Source organism: Xiphophorus hellerii, chromosome 10 (genome assembly GCF_003331165.1).
Source record: "Xiphophorus hellerii strain 12219 chromosome 10, Xiphophorus_hellerii-4.1, whole genome shotgun sequence".
NCBI classification, from domain to species: domain Eukaryota; kingdom Metazoa; phylum Chordata; class Actinopteri; order Cyprinodontiformes; family Poeciliidae; genus Xiphophorus; species Xiphophorus hellerii.
This window is the reverse complement of record NC_045681.1, coordinates 12,999,202-13,014,348: the sequence shown is the minus strand read 5'-3', so window position 1 is coordinate 13,014,348 and position 15,147 is coordinate 12,999,202. Positions and strand designations below refer to the sequence as shown.

General features: G+C 37.6%; 1 protein-coding gene across 6 annotated transcripts in view; it reads right to left on the bottom strand.

Moving 5' to 3' along the window:
- Positions 1-15,147, bottom strand: part of sdk2b (sidekick cell adhesion molecule 2b) — a 316,443-nt gene that overhangs the window by 85,886 nt on the left and 215,410 nt on the right. For all 6 annotated transcript variants that reach the window (XM_032574402.1, XM_032574400.1, XM_032574403.1 and 3 more), the window contains exons 3-4: positions 4,641-4,747; positions 2,496-2,643 (exon numbers count right to left, since the gene is read on the bottom strand). In XM_032574402.1, the coding sequence (XP_032430293.1) occupies positions 2,496-2,643; positions 4,641-4,747 (255 nt within the window). The remainder of the gene's footprint in view (positions 1-2,495; positions 2,644-4,640; positions 4,748-15,147) is intronic.

Below are 15,147 nucleotides of genomic sequence, written 5' to 3'. Positions count from 1 at the left end.
CTGAATCCAAAGAGGGGATCCAGGGCTGTGGAAAAAACATTGAATTTAACAGTCTTCCAGTCTCCATGTGACCTACTGGCAGAAACTCCTGCTATTGTGGTGAGTTTTCCCAGTCAGCCAAACTAATAAAATGGGAGAGTGCAGTTGCATGAACATGAGTCCAAACCAGTGCCACTTTCAGTCAAACTAATTCTAAAGAGAAGTAAGGCATGGCATTGAAAAATAACGGTGTTATGTTCCAATACCAGCTGTAGTTTACTTTCTTGTATTTTGAGTGATAAAATAAAAAATCTAGCATTTCCACATAGATCACATAAGCTAAGTTCTTACAAAAAATCTGATGTTGTCTTATTTTACATAATGACATCTTACAAATTGTTGAAGTGTGAAAATATCACACTTCAACATTCTCTAAGAGATACAGACTTATCCCGCAATTCTCTATGGAATGTAGAAAATGACTAGATAAACCCTGCACTTTCTTTGGCTTCTCATTCAAACAGTTGAAAACAAAGAACCCGTAACATGGAAATTCTTTGTGGTTTGACATTAAAACAAATGGCCTGTGACTACTTGCAACAAGAACAAAAGCTGTCCAAAAACTAAAACATTCAGCCGTACTTGTATGCTTTTAGACAAGGATCTAAAAGTGATCAGCATTCGTTCAAATTGGGCAAATACATTACAAATAAAATAGGTTGCATATGAATGTAAATGTAAAATGGATGGGGACAAAAAACAACTAAAAACTGCAGCATGTACAATATGATTTTTTTAAAATAAAGTATAATGTCCTTCAAGATATATAAAATAGCATTAATATACATCTAAATGGGTCCAGCACCCTTTTTTTTTTAAATAATCAGATGAACTAAAGAAACCAGCCTTGCCAAGATCTACTGCAGCCAGATATTGCTTAGAATCTCTGGGCACTTGTCTCACAGTGTGATTCAGGGTCTGGGTATGATTACTGATGAAGAGGAGCTGATAAGAAAGATTCACTCTAACTAAGGGCAAGGTCACCTCCCACTGCGGAGAAATGCAGATGTGATGAGACAGGGATTAGAGACTTTTTACTGCCCACACATGCAGGTACACACAGGAAACTCGGTCCCATATAGGAACGGTGGTATAACACATCCATTTGCAGTACCTACCAAAAGTACTCCATCCCTCTTAGCATGTCAAAACTTTTTCTCATTACATCAAAAACACTTCAGAGTGTTTAGTTGGTACTTTATGTGACAGGCCAAAATAAAGTAGAGCATAAGCATAAGCATGCAAAAAGTGTGTTTTTATTTTTTACTTGTACAAATCTGTAAACCAAGTTGTGCATTTCAGCCCTCTGAGGTCAATATTTTGTAAAACCACCTTTCACTGTTATTAGAGTTGCTAGTCATTTAGCATATGTCTCTTCCAACTTCACACAACTGGAGACTTTGTGAACATTGTTTTTCAAAGCTTGTTCCATATTCTTGATTTGACTTTGGCTTGGACTTTAACTGATCAACTGTAACACATCAATTGACTTTGATTGAAACCACCCGGCTGAAGCACGGGTGGTATCTTCAAGGTTGTTTTCCTGCTGAAAGGTAAACGTCCAAACTGGTCTAAAGTCCTTGTAGCATCCAGAGCATCCTCTTCCTGGAGGGTAATGCTAGAAAGTCCACCCAAAGGAAGGCATCCAGGGGCCCAAGTCACCTCACCTGACTCCTTTCAATGTGGAGAATTAGTGACTTTACACAGATCACCTTCAAGAAAACCAAGCGCCACAGCCTATCACTTAGAATGTGCCCAGCCCACCATGCAGAGGAAAGTCATTTAATTTGTTTGTATCCAAAATGTCATTATTTTGTTCATGATCCAAATTTTATCACTATAGATGATGGTAAAAATGTAGACCGACTAGTGAATTGAGAGCCTTGCCTTTCAGCTCACCTCTCTCTTCACCATAACAGGCCTGTGCATCCTTCGATCTCCCACTCTATTCCCCCCTCACTTGTGAGCAAGACCTGATGCACTTGAACTCCTTCTCACATGTCTTGTGACAAAATGCAAACATCTTTCTTCCAACAATGACTTTCCTCTTGCCATCCATAATCTATATTCTAAGGGCTAGAATATAGATTATGTAAGTAATAGTTGCCCCATAGGCTGCTTCTCCCAACTGCGCTATGAATCTCTGCAGCCCTTCCAAATTTACGGTATTCTTTTGCTACTCCTCTGACCAATGTTCTCCTCACCCAGCCAGTTTAAGTGAATGGCTGAGTTTTGGTAGGTTTGAAGGTGCACTATACTTAAGGGAAAGTTTGCAAAGAACTGTAGCAAATGATGTAATCTCTAGATTTTAGACCAAATTAAAAAAGACCAGAAATACCAATGAAGATGTGCTTGGTCAGAATGTTAGGGTTAAACATGATTATAAATGAGCAGCACTCCAGCAACTTTAAGACTAAGACACTCTCTTGATAAGATACAAAACAGACCAAACTTACATGCGACTGCTAGGCGGAATCTTCCGTCCATCTCTGAACCAGGTAACTTGCGGCTGGGGGAAACTCCGAATCCGTGGTGCTGGAATAACGGCGCCCTCCCCCTGAGAGACAGACTGAGTGCGCTCACCCTCTTCAAAACTGCCCATAACTAGAAAAAGACAAATAAACCACAAAAACAAAGTCAAGCAGTGCCAGGGGGCATGACAGCTAACACAGGAGTGTTGAAAAGCCACACATATAGTCACTGAAACAAATGTCGCTCTCTTTCCTTTGGTGACCTAAGGGCTGCTGCCATTTGCTTTGAGCTCTAAAATGTTACTTTGACAGACAGAGTAGAGCTGTTACTATGGTTTCCACATCAAATTATGAAAGGCTTTCAGAGGCAACATGTAATGAGTCACAAAGGGACATTAAGGGGAAGCTAAATTGACTTTACGTTGGATCTTATTTTTCTCCCACTTCCATAGCTTTATTTCTCACATTTGTTTCATATTTTGACATCTTACAAAAAAAAAATACTGCAACAATATTCCTGGTGCTTCAAAGACTGGTGTTAAAGGAGATCTTTGGGTTTTTTCTTTCCCCTGATCTGATGCAGACAGTAAGACAAAATGACACAGGGTAAGAATAAGATTTTTGCTTCTTTAATTTGAGAGGGAGTAATAAAGAAAACTCATCTGAAATGAATGAATCATTACATCAAAATGTCAATTAAGTCTAGGAAACAGTTTGGATGTATTTATGTCTGAAATGTGCAGAGATCAAGGTGAGAGACTTCAAACCAGCGATGTTGGAGCGTTTGTGTATTGATGAAAATGTTATTTTACCTTCTCCCGCTCTTTTTCAAAGAGAATAACAAAAAGAGGTAATCTGGCTTTGCACCGTAGCCATGGTGCTTAGCTTAAATGAAAATCTGGGGAGTCTGCAAATCCCCCTGACTTTGATCTGCGGTTTTTGTGATGGGATGTCCTCCTCCCCTTCCTTCCCCAATCTGTAATACCTTTCAGTGTTTCCCTTTCTCTAGGGTGTGTCTTTGCATTCACAGTAGTGCCGCCTCAATGAAGCAGACACCAAAAGGAAATTTCTCTATCTTTTCTTCCACTCCCATTCTTTTCTATCCTATCCATTATTTTTCTGTAGGTGTCCCAAATTCTTGTTTTTTTTTTACTACGCATCTCTGTCGGAACTCTTCATAGTTTGAGCAACAGATACAAGGACAAAAGAGAATTATGGAAATGAGAGAGATGCAGGAATGTAGAGGAACTGAATGACAGTGGGGTGCAAGCCAAGAAATAAATAGAAAGCGGTGGTGGCCAGGAAACAAAGTCAACAGAGGAAGGAAGTGGCAACACATAGAGCCGGTGATGGAGAACCCAAAATGCAGCAACATGAAAGGAGAAGCAGAAGGAGGGAGTTGCTGACACTAATGTTCTATTTGTCCAGCACTGAAGATGTGGACCAACAGGACTGTTTGCTCTATCCTGTCTCCCTCCCACTTCTTTCTCTGTCACACCTGGCTGACTGCATTGTCAGGCAAACACGGTGCGGGAAATACAATCAAAATGTCCATGCAACCTGAAGAAGCCAGCAAACCCAACAAACTGAGGCAGGAGAATGCATGTAGAAGGGGGCTGGGGGGGGCAGTTGTGCATAAGAGGTTGTGGGTGGTCACAACGCGACAGTCCTCCAGACGCCTCTACTGTGCATCTCTAATAGCTTGTTAACGAGAGGAGGAATCTGAGCAGCCTGAAAGTGGCTGGGGGAAAATTTACAGGAATTCAGTGCAGGGGAGCGGCACTTTCCACTAAGAAACAACAGATGTTGTTGACAAAAGAGGGAGTCTGAAATAAGCTGCGGTCATATTGAAATGAAGCAAAGTTAAAAAGAACTATAGCAACAAAAATCAATCTAATGAGAATGCTGAGTGGAACAGCTGTCTGGGTTGATAACACTTTGAATGAGATGCAGGTAGATCTTTCACCCCACCAGCATCTGTCCCTCCCCAGTCAGTCCTTGATACAAAGGCAGCCAAAGAGAATGTGGGCATATATAGTGTACTCTGCATGCAATTAAGCACATGCACCCTCCGTCTTGCTCCAGATCCATGGGCTCCTCCATTTGTTCCATTAGTCTGTGTGCACTTACAGGCCACTTGTACTTCTGTACGTCTCTGCAGAAGGGCTCCCACCCGATTCCTCACGATGCAGCGGTAGAAGCCAGCATGAGAGCGATCTAGGGAGGGGATTAAGTACCTGTAACAAAACAAAAGGACAAACAAACTCTGAAATTGAAAATCACTAATTCAACCAAATAGATGAACAACATCTAACAAGTTTTTAAAATGTCTTAGACCTAATATGGAGCAGTTGAGCCAATGTAAATATTAATCACAGAAAATTAAAAACAATCTTTGAAAAAATTAAGGACACAAAGCACAATGAAACTTAAAACATTGATTTTAAAAAGAGGAAAAAGTGTTTCCTGAAGACTGTTGTACTGTTGAAGACTGGTTGTACTAGATTTTATTTAGGAGCACAGGGGTAGAGAAGTCTGAATATTAATTCATGCCACACTTTTCAGATTATCTGTTAAAAAAATTAACCCTGTATGATTTTCTTTTAACTTCACACGTAAGTGCTTATTAGGGTTCCATATCAGTTAGTTGATAACTGATGTGGTTGTCAACTAACCACATCAGTCGTGGTTAGTTGACAATGTAAAATTGTGCTAGAGTAAGAATATGTTTGGATACTAATATACAGGCCACAAAATGATGATTTGTAGTCTGGGAGCAATATTGTGTGGTGGCGATGCAACATCTAACTGCTGAACTGTGAATTTGTATGTCATTTTTTAATATGTTGCCACTTGTTGCTGTACTATATGCTTTATACAGCAAGGAGTCAATAAACCAGTAGTCTTTCAGTCAAACAGTGTATAACCATGGCTCTAGACATCTTTTATGACAAAATACTATATCCTATTTTATTCTGGGGTTGTATCCATCATGACAAAATGAAACTGAACTGGTCTTAAGCAGGCTCTAAGATAATTTACAAGTTACAACTAAACCGAAATGTACAAAAAACATGTTTTAAACCCCTAATATTTATTTTAAAAAATATGCTGTAAAAAAAAAGCTGTGTCTGAATATACCCTTTCATTTGATTTGGAAGGAAACAAAGTAAATGAAGTGCACTGATTAACTGTTTATCAGCACACCTCAGATGATATTTTTTTCAGTTTGTGCATGTTGATCTTCATTAATAATAATACCAAGAAGCGAAATTGTTTTCCACCTTACTGGGTAGGACTATGAGGCCATTTCCAAACTGGCTCAAATTTATCATTCTATTTTGAGGAACAGGACTCTTTCAAATTCAGCAAGCAATATTAATGACAGGACGAAGAGAACAAGACAGAACAAACATGACTTATTTTGAAGAGATATCAGGGGAAATACTCTGCTTTCCAAAAAGGAATATAGCAGGACATGTGAGGTTTACAAAGCTGCTTTGAAACAATCTACAAGACTTTTGGGAACATTGCCCTTTAAACTATGAAATGAAGGTAAAAATATTAGGCAATAGTGTAATCAATCAATCAAGTTTATTTGTGTAGCACATTTCAGCAACAAGGCTGAAATGTGCCTTCATCATAAAAACACACGAAAAGTCATAAAAAACACCATATCGTCAGCAGTTGAGAAACCAATAAGAACCACTAAACATTGATTATCACCCATTCATCATCAAAATCATCAACACACATTAAATAATTATACATGTTTGGAGACAACCAAATACATTTAACGTGTTGATACAAACCCCTCACATCAACTATTGGGTGTTGGGAATTGAACTTGTTTTGCAGTCTTGGAGGGATATGCCACACCATATGTATAACAGCTGTAACATGGCCTAAACAATGATTCTAAATACTGCAGCAAACTTGTTATTATGTTATGAAAAAAACATAATCACAGCGCAATAGATTGTCAAATCCTAGCCACAGTCTGATAAAATAGATGTGTGGAAATAAATGTCCACAAACCTCAATGAACTGAAGCAATGTTGGGAATATAAGTGGGCCAAAATTCCTCAGTAGCGATTTTAGAGACTGTTGAAGTCATACAATTACTGACAGCTGTTAGGGGGTGTATTTCACCTTTTATCCATTCTTCTTTGTTTCATAAATAATGACAGTGTCAAATTAGTTCTGTGTTTATGTACCATCAAGAATAGATTCAAATTATTTTAGAATATGGAAAGGAAATCAGTTTTTTATTATTATTATTATTATTTCCAGATGTAAATAATACATCTGGAAAAACAAAAAAAAGTTTCCTTTTTTCTTGTTTTTATCCATGTGTGTCTAACAATGCCTTGTATAATGTGATGTAGACATCAATTTCCATAAGGGAACATCTCAAAGAAATTGTGAAAGTCTTTCTTTCCTTCTTCTTCCTGTTTCTTTATCTATGCATTTCTTTTCTTTCTTTCTTCTTTCCTTCTTTGAGTCACAAAAACCCTGGAACTGAACTGGATGTTGTTGCACCATTAACAGGATAACTAATGCCAAAAAGTCGTTATGTCAATGTAAGGACAACTTGCGAACAGACTGTCCTGAAGAGCTATTAGCTTTTACGATGAAAACATTAAAAAGACAAAGTGTTATTAGAGAAAAACCAAACAGCTATAACTATTTATGCGTTAAGTTGTCTTTTTATCTGCAGATTGCTCATGTCCATACAATTTAAGCCTGTATCCTTAGTGCTGTTCGACCTCCTATGAAGCCCACTTTAGGAGATCATGTACACAGACAGGGCACAGCAGCTTCTATCATTTTAACAACTTCCCAATAACTACTAAAAGATGTTGCAATGGGAGAGCCACAGGGTGGCCAACTATTTCAGCAGTTAAGAGTCTCTAGTGGAATCTTCGAGATGGCAGCAAACCAGGCAGACGTTGTGAATTAGCTCTCATTGAGTTGTACATGCTTAATTTGAAAGTCACTCAAGCATGGAAAGTCTTGTCAAGGAATATCCTTATTGCACGAGGTGAAACATTTTCCTTTAGGAGTCTCCTAACTGCCTTTGCTGTTGCATTCACAATTTTTTATCTTGAAGATTTCTTTAACAAACAGCATCTGGAAGGTCAGCGCATAATCTTCACTAGAGGGAGGAATCACTTTCTGTCGTAACAACATGTAATTGGATTCAGAAGTCCTCTATTTGGTAATGTTAATGATAACAATGTTTTGGTCTTGATGATGTAAATGAGCCAGATGTGTGTGGGGGTGGGCGTGTAGGTGTGCGGGTGTGTGATGAGTCATGTGGGGGTGGGTGTGTACTAGAAATATGGTGTAAATTAGGTTTTGGTTAAGGTTGGGAATAGACTAATAATGGTTTGGGTTAGAGGAAATGTCTGGGTTAGGCATAAATGCAGTTACTAAAATGAACTGAAGTCAATACAAAGTCCTAATATGGACTTTGTATTGACTTCACACACAGATTTGTGTATGTGTGTGGGTGGATTTAGGTGGGAAGGAGGCAAGGGGTGTTTCGATGATCCGACGATGTTCCCTGAGGTGGCAACTCTTCATGTGCTTTGGCACGTTGATCCATTTTGCCAAGAAAAGTTTGAATGCATCACCTCTGAGAAGTTTTAGACAAATAAATATTGCATTCACATTTAAGCAGTCCACATATTTACTGTGAAGTAATGTTTGATTGTTGCATCACTGTAGTCTTTAGCTATATATGTCTGTAACAGGTTGTAAGCCATCTTAAATATAACCCAAAGTGTGGAAAGCCAGATTCAATTGTATCCCAGCTAAACAAAAGTTTGTGTTTTCATGTTGAGGCAGGAAATTAAACATAATGAGCTGTCTGAATCAAAGTACTATTAATCCTTCATGATCTAAGATTCTCATATTGCCCATCCTTGACCTGATTTTTACAAAGTAGTGAAATGGAACTTCAGTAAATGCTAACTTCTGTCTCCATCGGTACAATTTTGTCAGCATAGAGAACAAGGAGATGGTGGTGGCAAAGGTAAGGGCGTGAATGAAAAAAGCTGCATAAGGGTTGACCAGAGCAACATTTCTTAGAACTTGAAAGTGTCCCATTGAAGGCAAACGTCCCATATCTTATGACAGAAAAATACAAAGTAAAAACATAAAATGAATTGAACCGTTATCTTGGTTGTTTGAGTAAAAAAAAAAATGATTTCTTGACATTTTGTCTCCTAAGTGGCAATACATTTTTGCAATCTTTAAAGGAATATTGATTAGATGTCTTGAGACTTCCTGAAGATGTTCCATAGTTATTATGTTATCGCTGGTACTTTTATAAAGATAAGGTATTGATCATCACTGAGCTTTCTTTTAAGTTTGGAGCTTTTTTTTTTTATCCCAATCATTCATAGATCAGATTTAGACTTAATAAACCAGCAAAATAAATAAATAAAATTGTTCCCCTGAAAATGGTGAGATAATGAAAAGGGATGACAATGTTTTCAATGTACAAAAATAAACTTTAAAAATCCTTCAAAACATCTGCAGACGAAAGATAGAGACCACTTTTTAAAAGCCTCACTTTCAGGGATGGATTAAAACCACTGCAAAATATTGCATGATGTATACAAAAACATTACAATAATCAGGGGTCAAACTTATGGTAGTACAGACTTGGTCATATGTGCAGAAGAGCTGAGCAGCATGAGGAACTGCAATAGCTACAGATGAAAGCTTGCACCACAGGTGCCCCAAAGCTATTGAAACAGACCCCTCAGTGAATTTATTCCCAATGAGAAAATTTCAAGTTAAATTCTGTATGTTGGCATACATTTTAATATGTTTGAGCATAAGAGGCAATATTTAATTCAAGATTGTGTAACCAGTTTTTCAACAGTAGATAAACTTCTAACAGGGAGGGAAAAGCACAAAGTGTAATAGTGCCTTTTCATTTTTTTTTTATGTTTTTACACCCTTACTTAGGAAAGAGATCTCAAGATTGTATTTGACAAGAAGCTGAATAAATATACAAAAGTGAATGGGAGAGAAGCTGTAAATTGGTCAGTCTGAACATGTCAGCATGTCCTGGAAATGTTTTCCTCCAAGTTTAAAAACAGATCAGCTCCTCTCAGCTGAGGTTTCATATATCCTCTGCGTGACACACGATTCTCTTGATCCGGAGGCTGTGTAAGCCAGATTTTATTTCTTCATCCTAAAGCAAATCTGCGTATAATGATAGATGCAAAAACTCTTTTTTTTTGTTTTCTTTTTTGCTCCTAATGAGCTTGTATTTTAGTTTGCAAAAAAAGTTTCCTTAAAAACACTGTATGTTGTATGAAGTACATATATCTTTAGTTAATGCTAGTTTACCAAATAAATAAATAAAAATTTAAAGTTGTTACAAGAGCTAAAGATGGACATTAAGCTTATCATAGCTGATAAACATTTTCTGTTGACTTTGGCATCTGATCTGCCAATTAAGATTTTGATCAATTACTTTTGTTTGTTTCCTAAGTACGTCATCAGAAAAATGAGAAAAAAATGCCTCCAGGTTGTTTGGGATAGTGGTTGTATTTTGGACTTCAGCAGCAAAGAAACTTACAAGACATCAAAAGTACATAAAAGTACTGTATGTCCATAACCATTGGCAGAGTTTATAACCTCCCACCCAACAAAATCATCAAAGTACTTGCAGTGGACTGTCAATAGTGAAACTCCTAATTGCCTTTAGTCTTATTTCCACTTTTGTTAGGTAGTTAAATGTTACACATAAATGTTCATTCAGTATATTACCAATAAACTATTGGTAAAACAAAACCTAATGGTGAAACAAACAAGCCCTGTTGGTGAAAACTGAAAACCTGACAGTTATTTTTTTTCCCTTTAGAAATTATTTGTTTATCTGATTTTCTGATGTGGAATGCTGGGCAGACAGACATAGTTTTCATTATTTACTCAATTCACGTACATCTATTGGCATCAATCTGGACTCATCACTCATGTGTCAAAAAACTAAATACCCCATTCAAAGCAGCCACCTGTTGGTTAGCTTTTCCACTCACATGTGAAAGCGCCTCACAATGTGCCAACAGCCCAGTTTCAGACCTTGGAAATGCAGATCCAAAGCTCCACTTGAAAATGTAATTATGCTAATAAGGCTGACCTCGGTTATGTTAATTGTTTCTACCAAATGTAGAGGGTGATTAGTCAAGCTGGATGTGTTCATTCACAGAGTAAAAGTTTGGCAAGAGTAGAAATTATATATAAATTATAAACTGTCTCTGATATTATTTATGTCTCTGAATGTCTGATATGAGAGTCAGTTTTGTATTTCTTTACTAAGTTAATAGCATCTGAAAGATGTCCAAAGGTCTGCTTCAAAATACTAACTTTTTGTTGTTTATCTCTTTGCCATGAACTCTATTTACCCATGACATGCAATTGCTATATGTTTTTGAGGCACGTCTACATTTTTCTCTTTTTAACATAGGACTATTAAATTTGTTGTAACTCTACCTGTATGTTGTTGTTGTGCTGGAAGGTGAAACCTCTGTTCTGTTTCTTTCATTACTGCCCTCCATCAATCTATCTTCCCATCAAGTCTGACCAGTTTCTCTTTACCCGCTGAGGAGAAAATTCTCACAGTACGTTGCTGCCACCACCATGGGGATGCTGTGTTCAGGGCAATGTGCCGAAATCCTTCTTGCACATGTTTGCTGCGCTGCCCACCATGAGTTGATGGAAACTAAACATAATTCCTAAGTGTTAGGTACAAAGCAAGAAGTCTTCTTTTGTTTCATGAAGATATTTGCTTTTCTTTGTTGGGTCAAGAATCAGCGGTTTATTTACATGACAACAATATTCATATTTTGAACAGGGATGACAGGTGGATTGAATGAAAAATGAAAGACACCATCTACATGTTAAGCTTGAAAAACCAACACTAAACAGAGAAAATGGACTCGAAATTTTATCTTCTTAACATCTAACTCTTCTTAACCCTTTAACTCTTCAGCCCTGAGCCGTCTCCCAGGGGTATTTTTAAGCAATTCACACCAAGTTATATGCCTGTTACTTCCAACCATGTTTAGAACTGAAATAGCCTTTTGGATGAGAGGTGAAACAGCTTCAAGAAACCACAGAAGAAGTCCAGTTGCCCTCCACTGAATCACTTAGGATTTTCATGACCTGGATGACTGAGAATGGAGACCACCTTCTCCATAACTTTTTATCTGACCTGTTTGCTGTGTTTCTTTGCTTTCCTGACGGTGTTTGTTTACCATCCCAATAGGTTAAGATTTTCAAAATACAGCTGTAGTTATACTGAAGTTATACCCAGATTCAATGGCATACAGGTACTTTCTATTTAATGTCTCAGTCACTTCTGATGGATTGGACAGGATGGGCTTATTACTAAGTCACACCATGCATTTAGGATTTTTATTTATAAAGAAAAAAAAAAAGCTACATTATTCTCAACTTAATTGTCCAGCACTTCATGTTGGAAATCACTCAAAATCCCAATTAAATACATTGAAGATTTTAGTTCTACTGCAAGGAAAGATTAGAAAGTTCTATAGTTCTGAATACTAGTAAAACCTGAGGATTGATCTGGGCAAATAAATTGACCAAAGAATATGGTAAATGAATAAGTAACAGTTAAGTGAAACGCATTTAATTGAATCTATTAAAAAAAAAAAAAAACTACTTCATCTGTGCTTTAAAAGTGGAAGCTATCAAAGTAACACAGGACTGTGGTGACAAATGGCTGAGGGTGTTGAAAAGCTGTTAATATATCTAACAAAAAAATGAACAGAATCAAAACTCATTACCAGTAACGTCAGTCGGATCCAAGGGTCTAAATGAATCTGTTAGGGCTTAATCAGCTAATCAGAATTTTCTATTAATGATGCGTGACGCCTTTCATATGTTCCATCAGCTAAATTAATACAATTATGTATATGTGTTCTGCCAAGAAGGAAGAGAGGCAAGTTGAGTGGCTGATGGAGCACCATGTGAATGAAACTACAGGACCACATAAAGGTCTTAGTTGGAAAGATTAAGAGGTAAACAGGTGACAGGTGGTGTTGTTGATCCAAGTTTAACCTTACTGTGGCCTACAGAGAATTTACCAACTCGGCAGAACCTTCAGGGTGACTTTAGATAGCGTTCTCGCTCATTCTTTGCCTCCCTCTTTCACTCCGTCCCTTATATAATGAATACAATTAACCTTTGCGGAGTTGTGCGCGTTGGCAGCAGGTCGGAGGAGCCGGCGGGGAGGCTCGCTGTGTCGGACAGGGATTGATTGATGTTCCTGTGGTCAGCGCACTCCGTCAGATCCCCTTTAATTAGCCCCACTCAGGAGAAATGATTAGACGGAGGAGTGGCAGGGAGACGGATAGAGGGACATGAGAAAAGAGGGAGGAATTAGCTCAGAGAGGAATGGAGAGGGAGGACGGAATAATGAAAATAGAGAAAGATAGAGATTGCTGTTGATAGGTGGCAAGGCTATGATCTGTCATTAAAGTCTGCTGCCAGTTCCCAAGGTTAGTTCCGATATTGTTTCTGATGTAGCTTAAATTTTACATTTTATAAACTTCAATCTTCAAGCATTAGAAGCCACACTGCAATTACAGCAAATGATCAATAAAAAGAAAAAAGCATCAGGCAATGAGGATGACATCTTAGTCCCCACTGGAAATGCAATTGCTGGCACTTGAGACTTTTCCTTTCATCCAGGTGTTTCAAAACCTCTCAGCTAAACAGAGCAATTAATTTGGAACCTGATCTAAAAACAAGTGCAATCATTCTGCAATTGCATCATGAAAAAAAAAAAAAAAAAAAAAATCAGAAACATAGGACAACCTGTGGTTGCTAACTTGTAATTGTTAATTTTTGTTGTTATATGTTTTTTTTAGTTTGAAGTTTGGTGCTTTCAGAAAGGCCACTGCCCTCATAAAACAGTTTGACGCTTCTTTACTTCCGTTTAATGAGCTCTCTTACGGCGACGTCACTTTCAACAGCTTGTGTAGCGTAAACAAAAGTAGGTGCAGTGGGAAATTAGCAGTTTTGACAGCCTAATTATTTATTTTATGGATGATGGATAATGGAAGGCTGCTGATTTTCTAACAGAATGATTATATGTCTTATGTTGTCTCACGGAGCACTTAAAATATCCATACCGTAGATCAACTAGTTCAACTGAATTGTTGGCACATTGGCAGAAAATCAAACCTACGTGTTTCCAGTTACTCACTAAGGCACAAGCATGTCTGTAAGAACAAATCGATGCCGTGTACATCGTACATTTAAAAGACGTCTTTTCAAAGCGCATTCAGTCATGTTCAAAATCTCCTGTAAATTATAGAAGTCTTTATTCTGTCCATCCTTCATAACAGCTTACATATACTAAACATGACAGGTAGAAGAGGTGTTCTGCCTTAGGATACTAGAAATCAATAGTGGTAATTTGTCTAAAGGCTTTGAGGAGAGCAGCTACTACATGTTCCTTCTGTTATCCTTCTCTGAGGAGGATAACACAAAGAGACAACTGTCTGCTTTAGAAAACTTTCATCAACTATTTCTATAGAGTTTTCTTAAATATTCTGTAATGACAAAAGTAGGAAGAAACCCTTGAGAGCAGCTCATAATTAAAATCCAGGTTGAAAATGAAAGTCAATATGTACTTCTCGTCCACTTTATTAGACACATTCTGCTTTCTCTCTTGTGTTAACCCCTTAACTGTCACCCTCAAAATGCTTACATGTAAGTCAATGGGTCCATGAGGTTAATGTCACAGTGACTTGTCTAAGTCGATATGACTTTCATTATGTTGAACTTGACTTTAATTATGAAGTCATATAACTACTACACTCTGCCAGTGTCGAGTTCCCTCTGGAAGAAGTCCAGAAATTTTCATAGCATAGATTTAAAAGGGTGATAAAAACATCCCCATAGAGATTTTGATTCATATTCTCATGGCAACGTCACTTAATTACTTCAAGTTTGTAGAATGCAAATTAAAGATGCGAATCTCGACGTCCACAACATCCCAAAGGTGCTATTAGACTGAGATTTGGTGACTGTGGTGGTTATTGAAGTGGAAATTTTTGCTAATTTCAAGAAAACCAGTTTGAGATTATTTTATGAACTTTATCACCTTAGCCATTATTTTTTGGGAGTGACTATCAGAAGTTATGCACACTGTGGTCATAAAGAAATGGAGAGGGTATACAGTAATACACCGCGGCATGTAAACGATTCTCAGTTGGAATGGAAATGGGCCAAGAAAATAACTAATCATTATGTCTGTTAACAAGCAATTTTAATATGTCACAAATTGATTAAGAAAAACATTTGCTTCTATTAAAGCTTGACACATTGTGCAACTTTGCTTCAGTTGAGACAGTCGAGATTGTCACTGTTGCTTGAGAGATGGATGGAGTCTGGAGTTCTAGGATAATCCCGCAACTTTTCTTAGGAGTTTGCAAAAAAGGCTGATTTTCCACCAAAATCATTATCCAAAACCTAAACATTTGTGGTAAGACTTGATCATATCTGTTCACATACATTTTCCATCTTCACTGTCTGTACTCTTGAACTAATTTGTGTCTGTTTGTCAAATAACCCCGCCCCC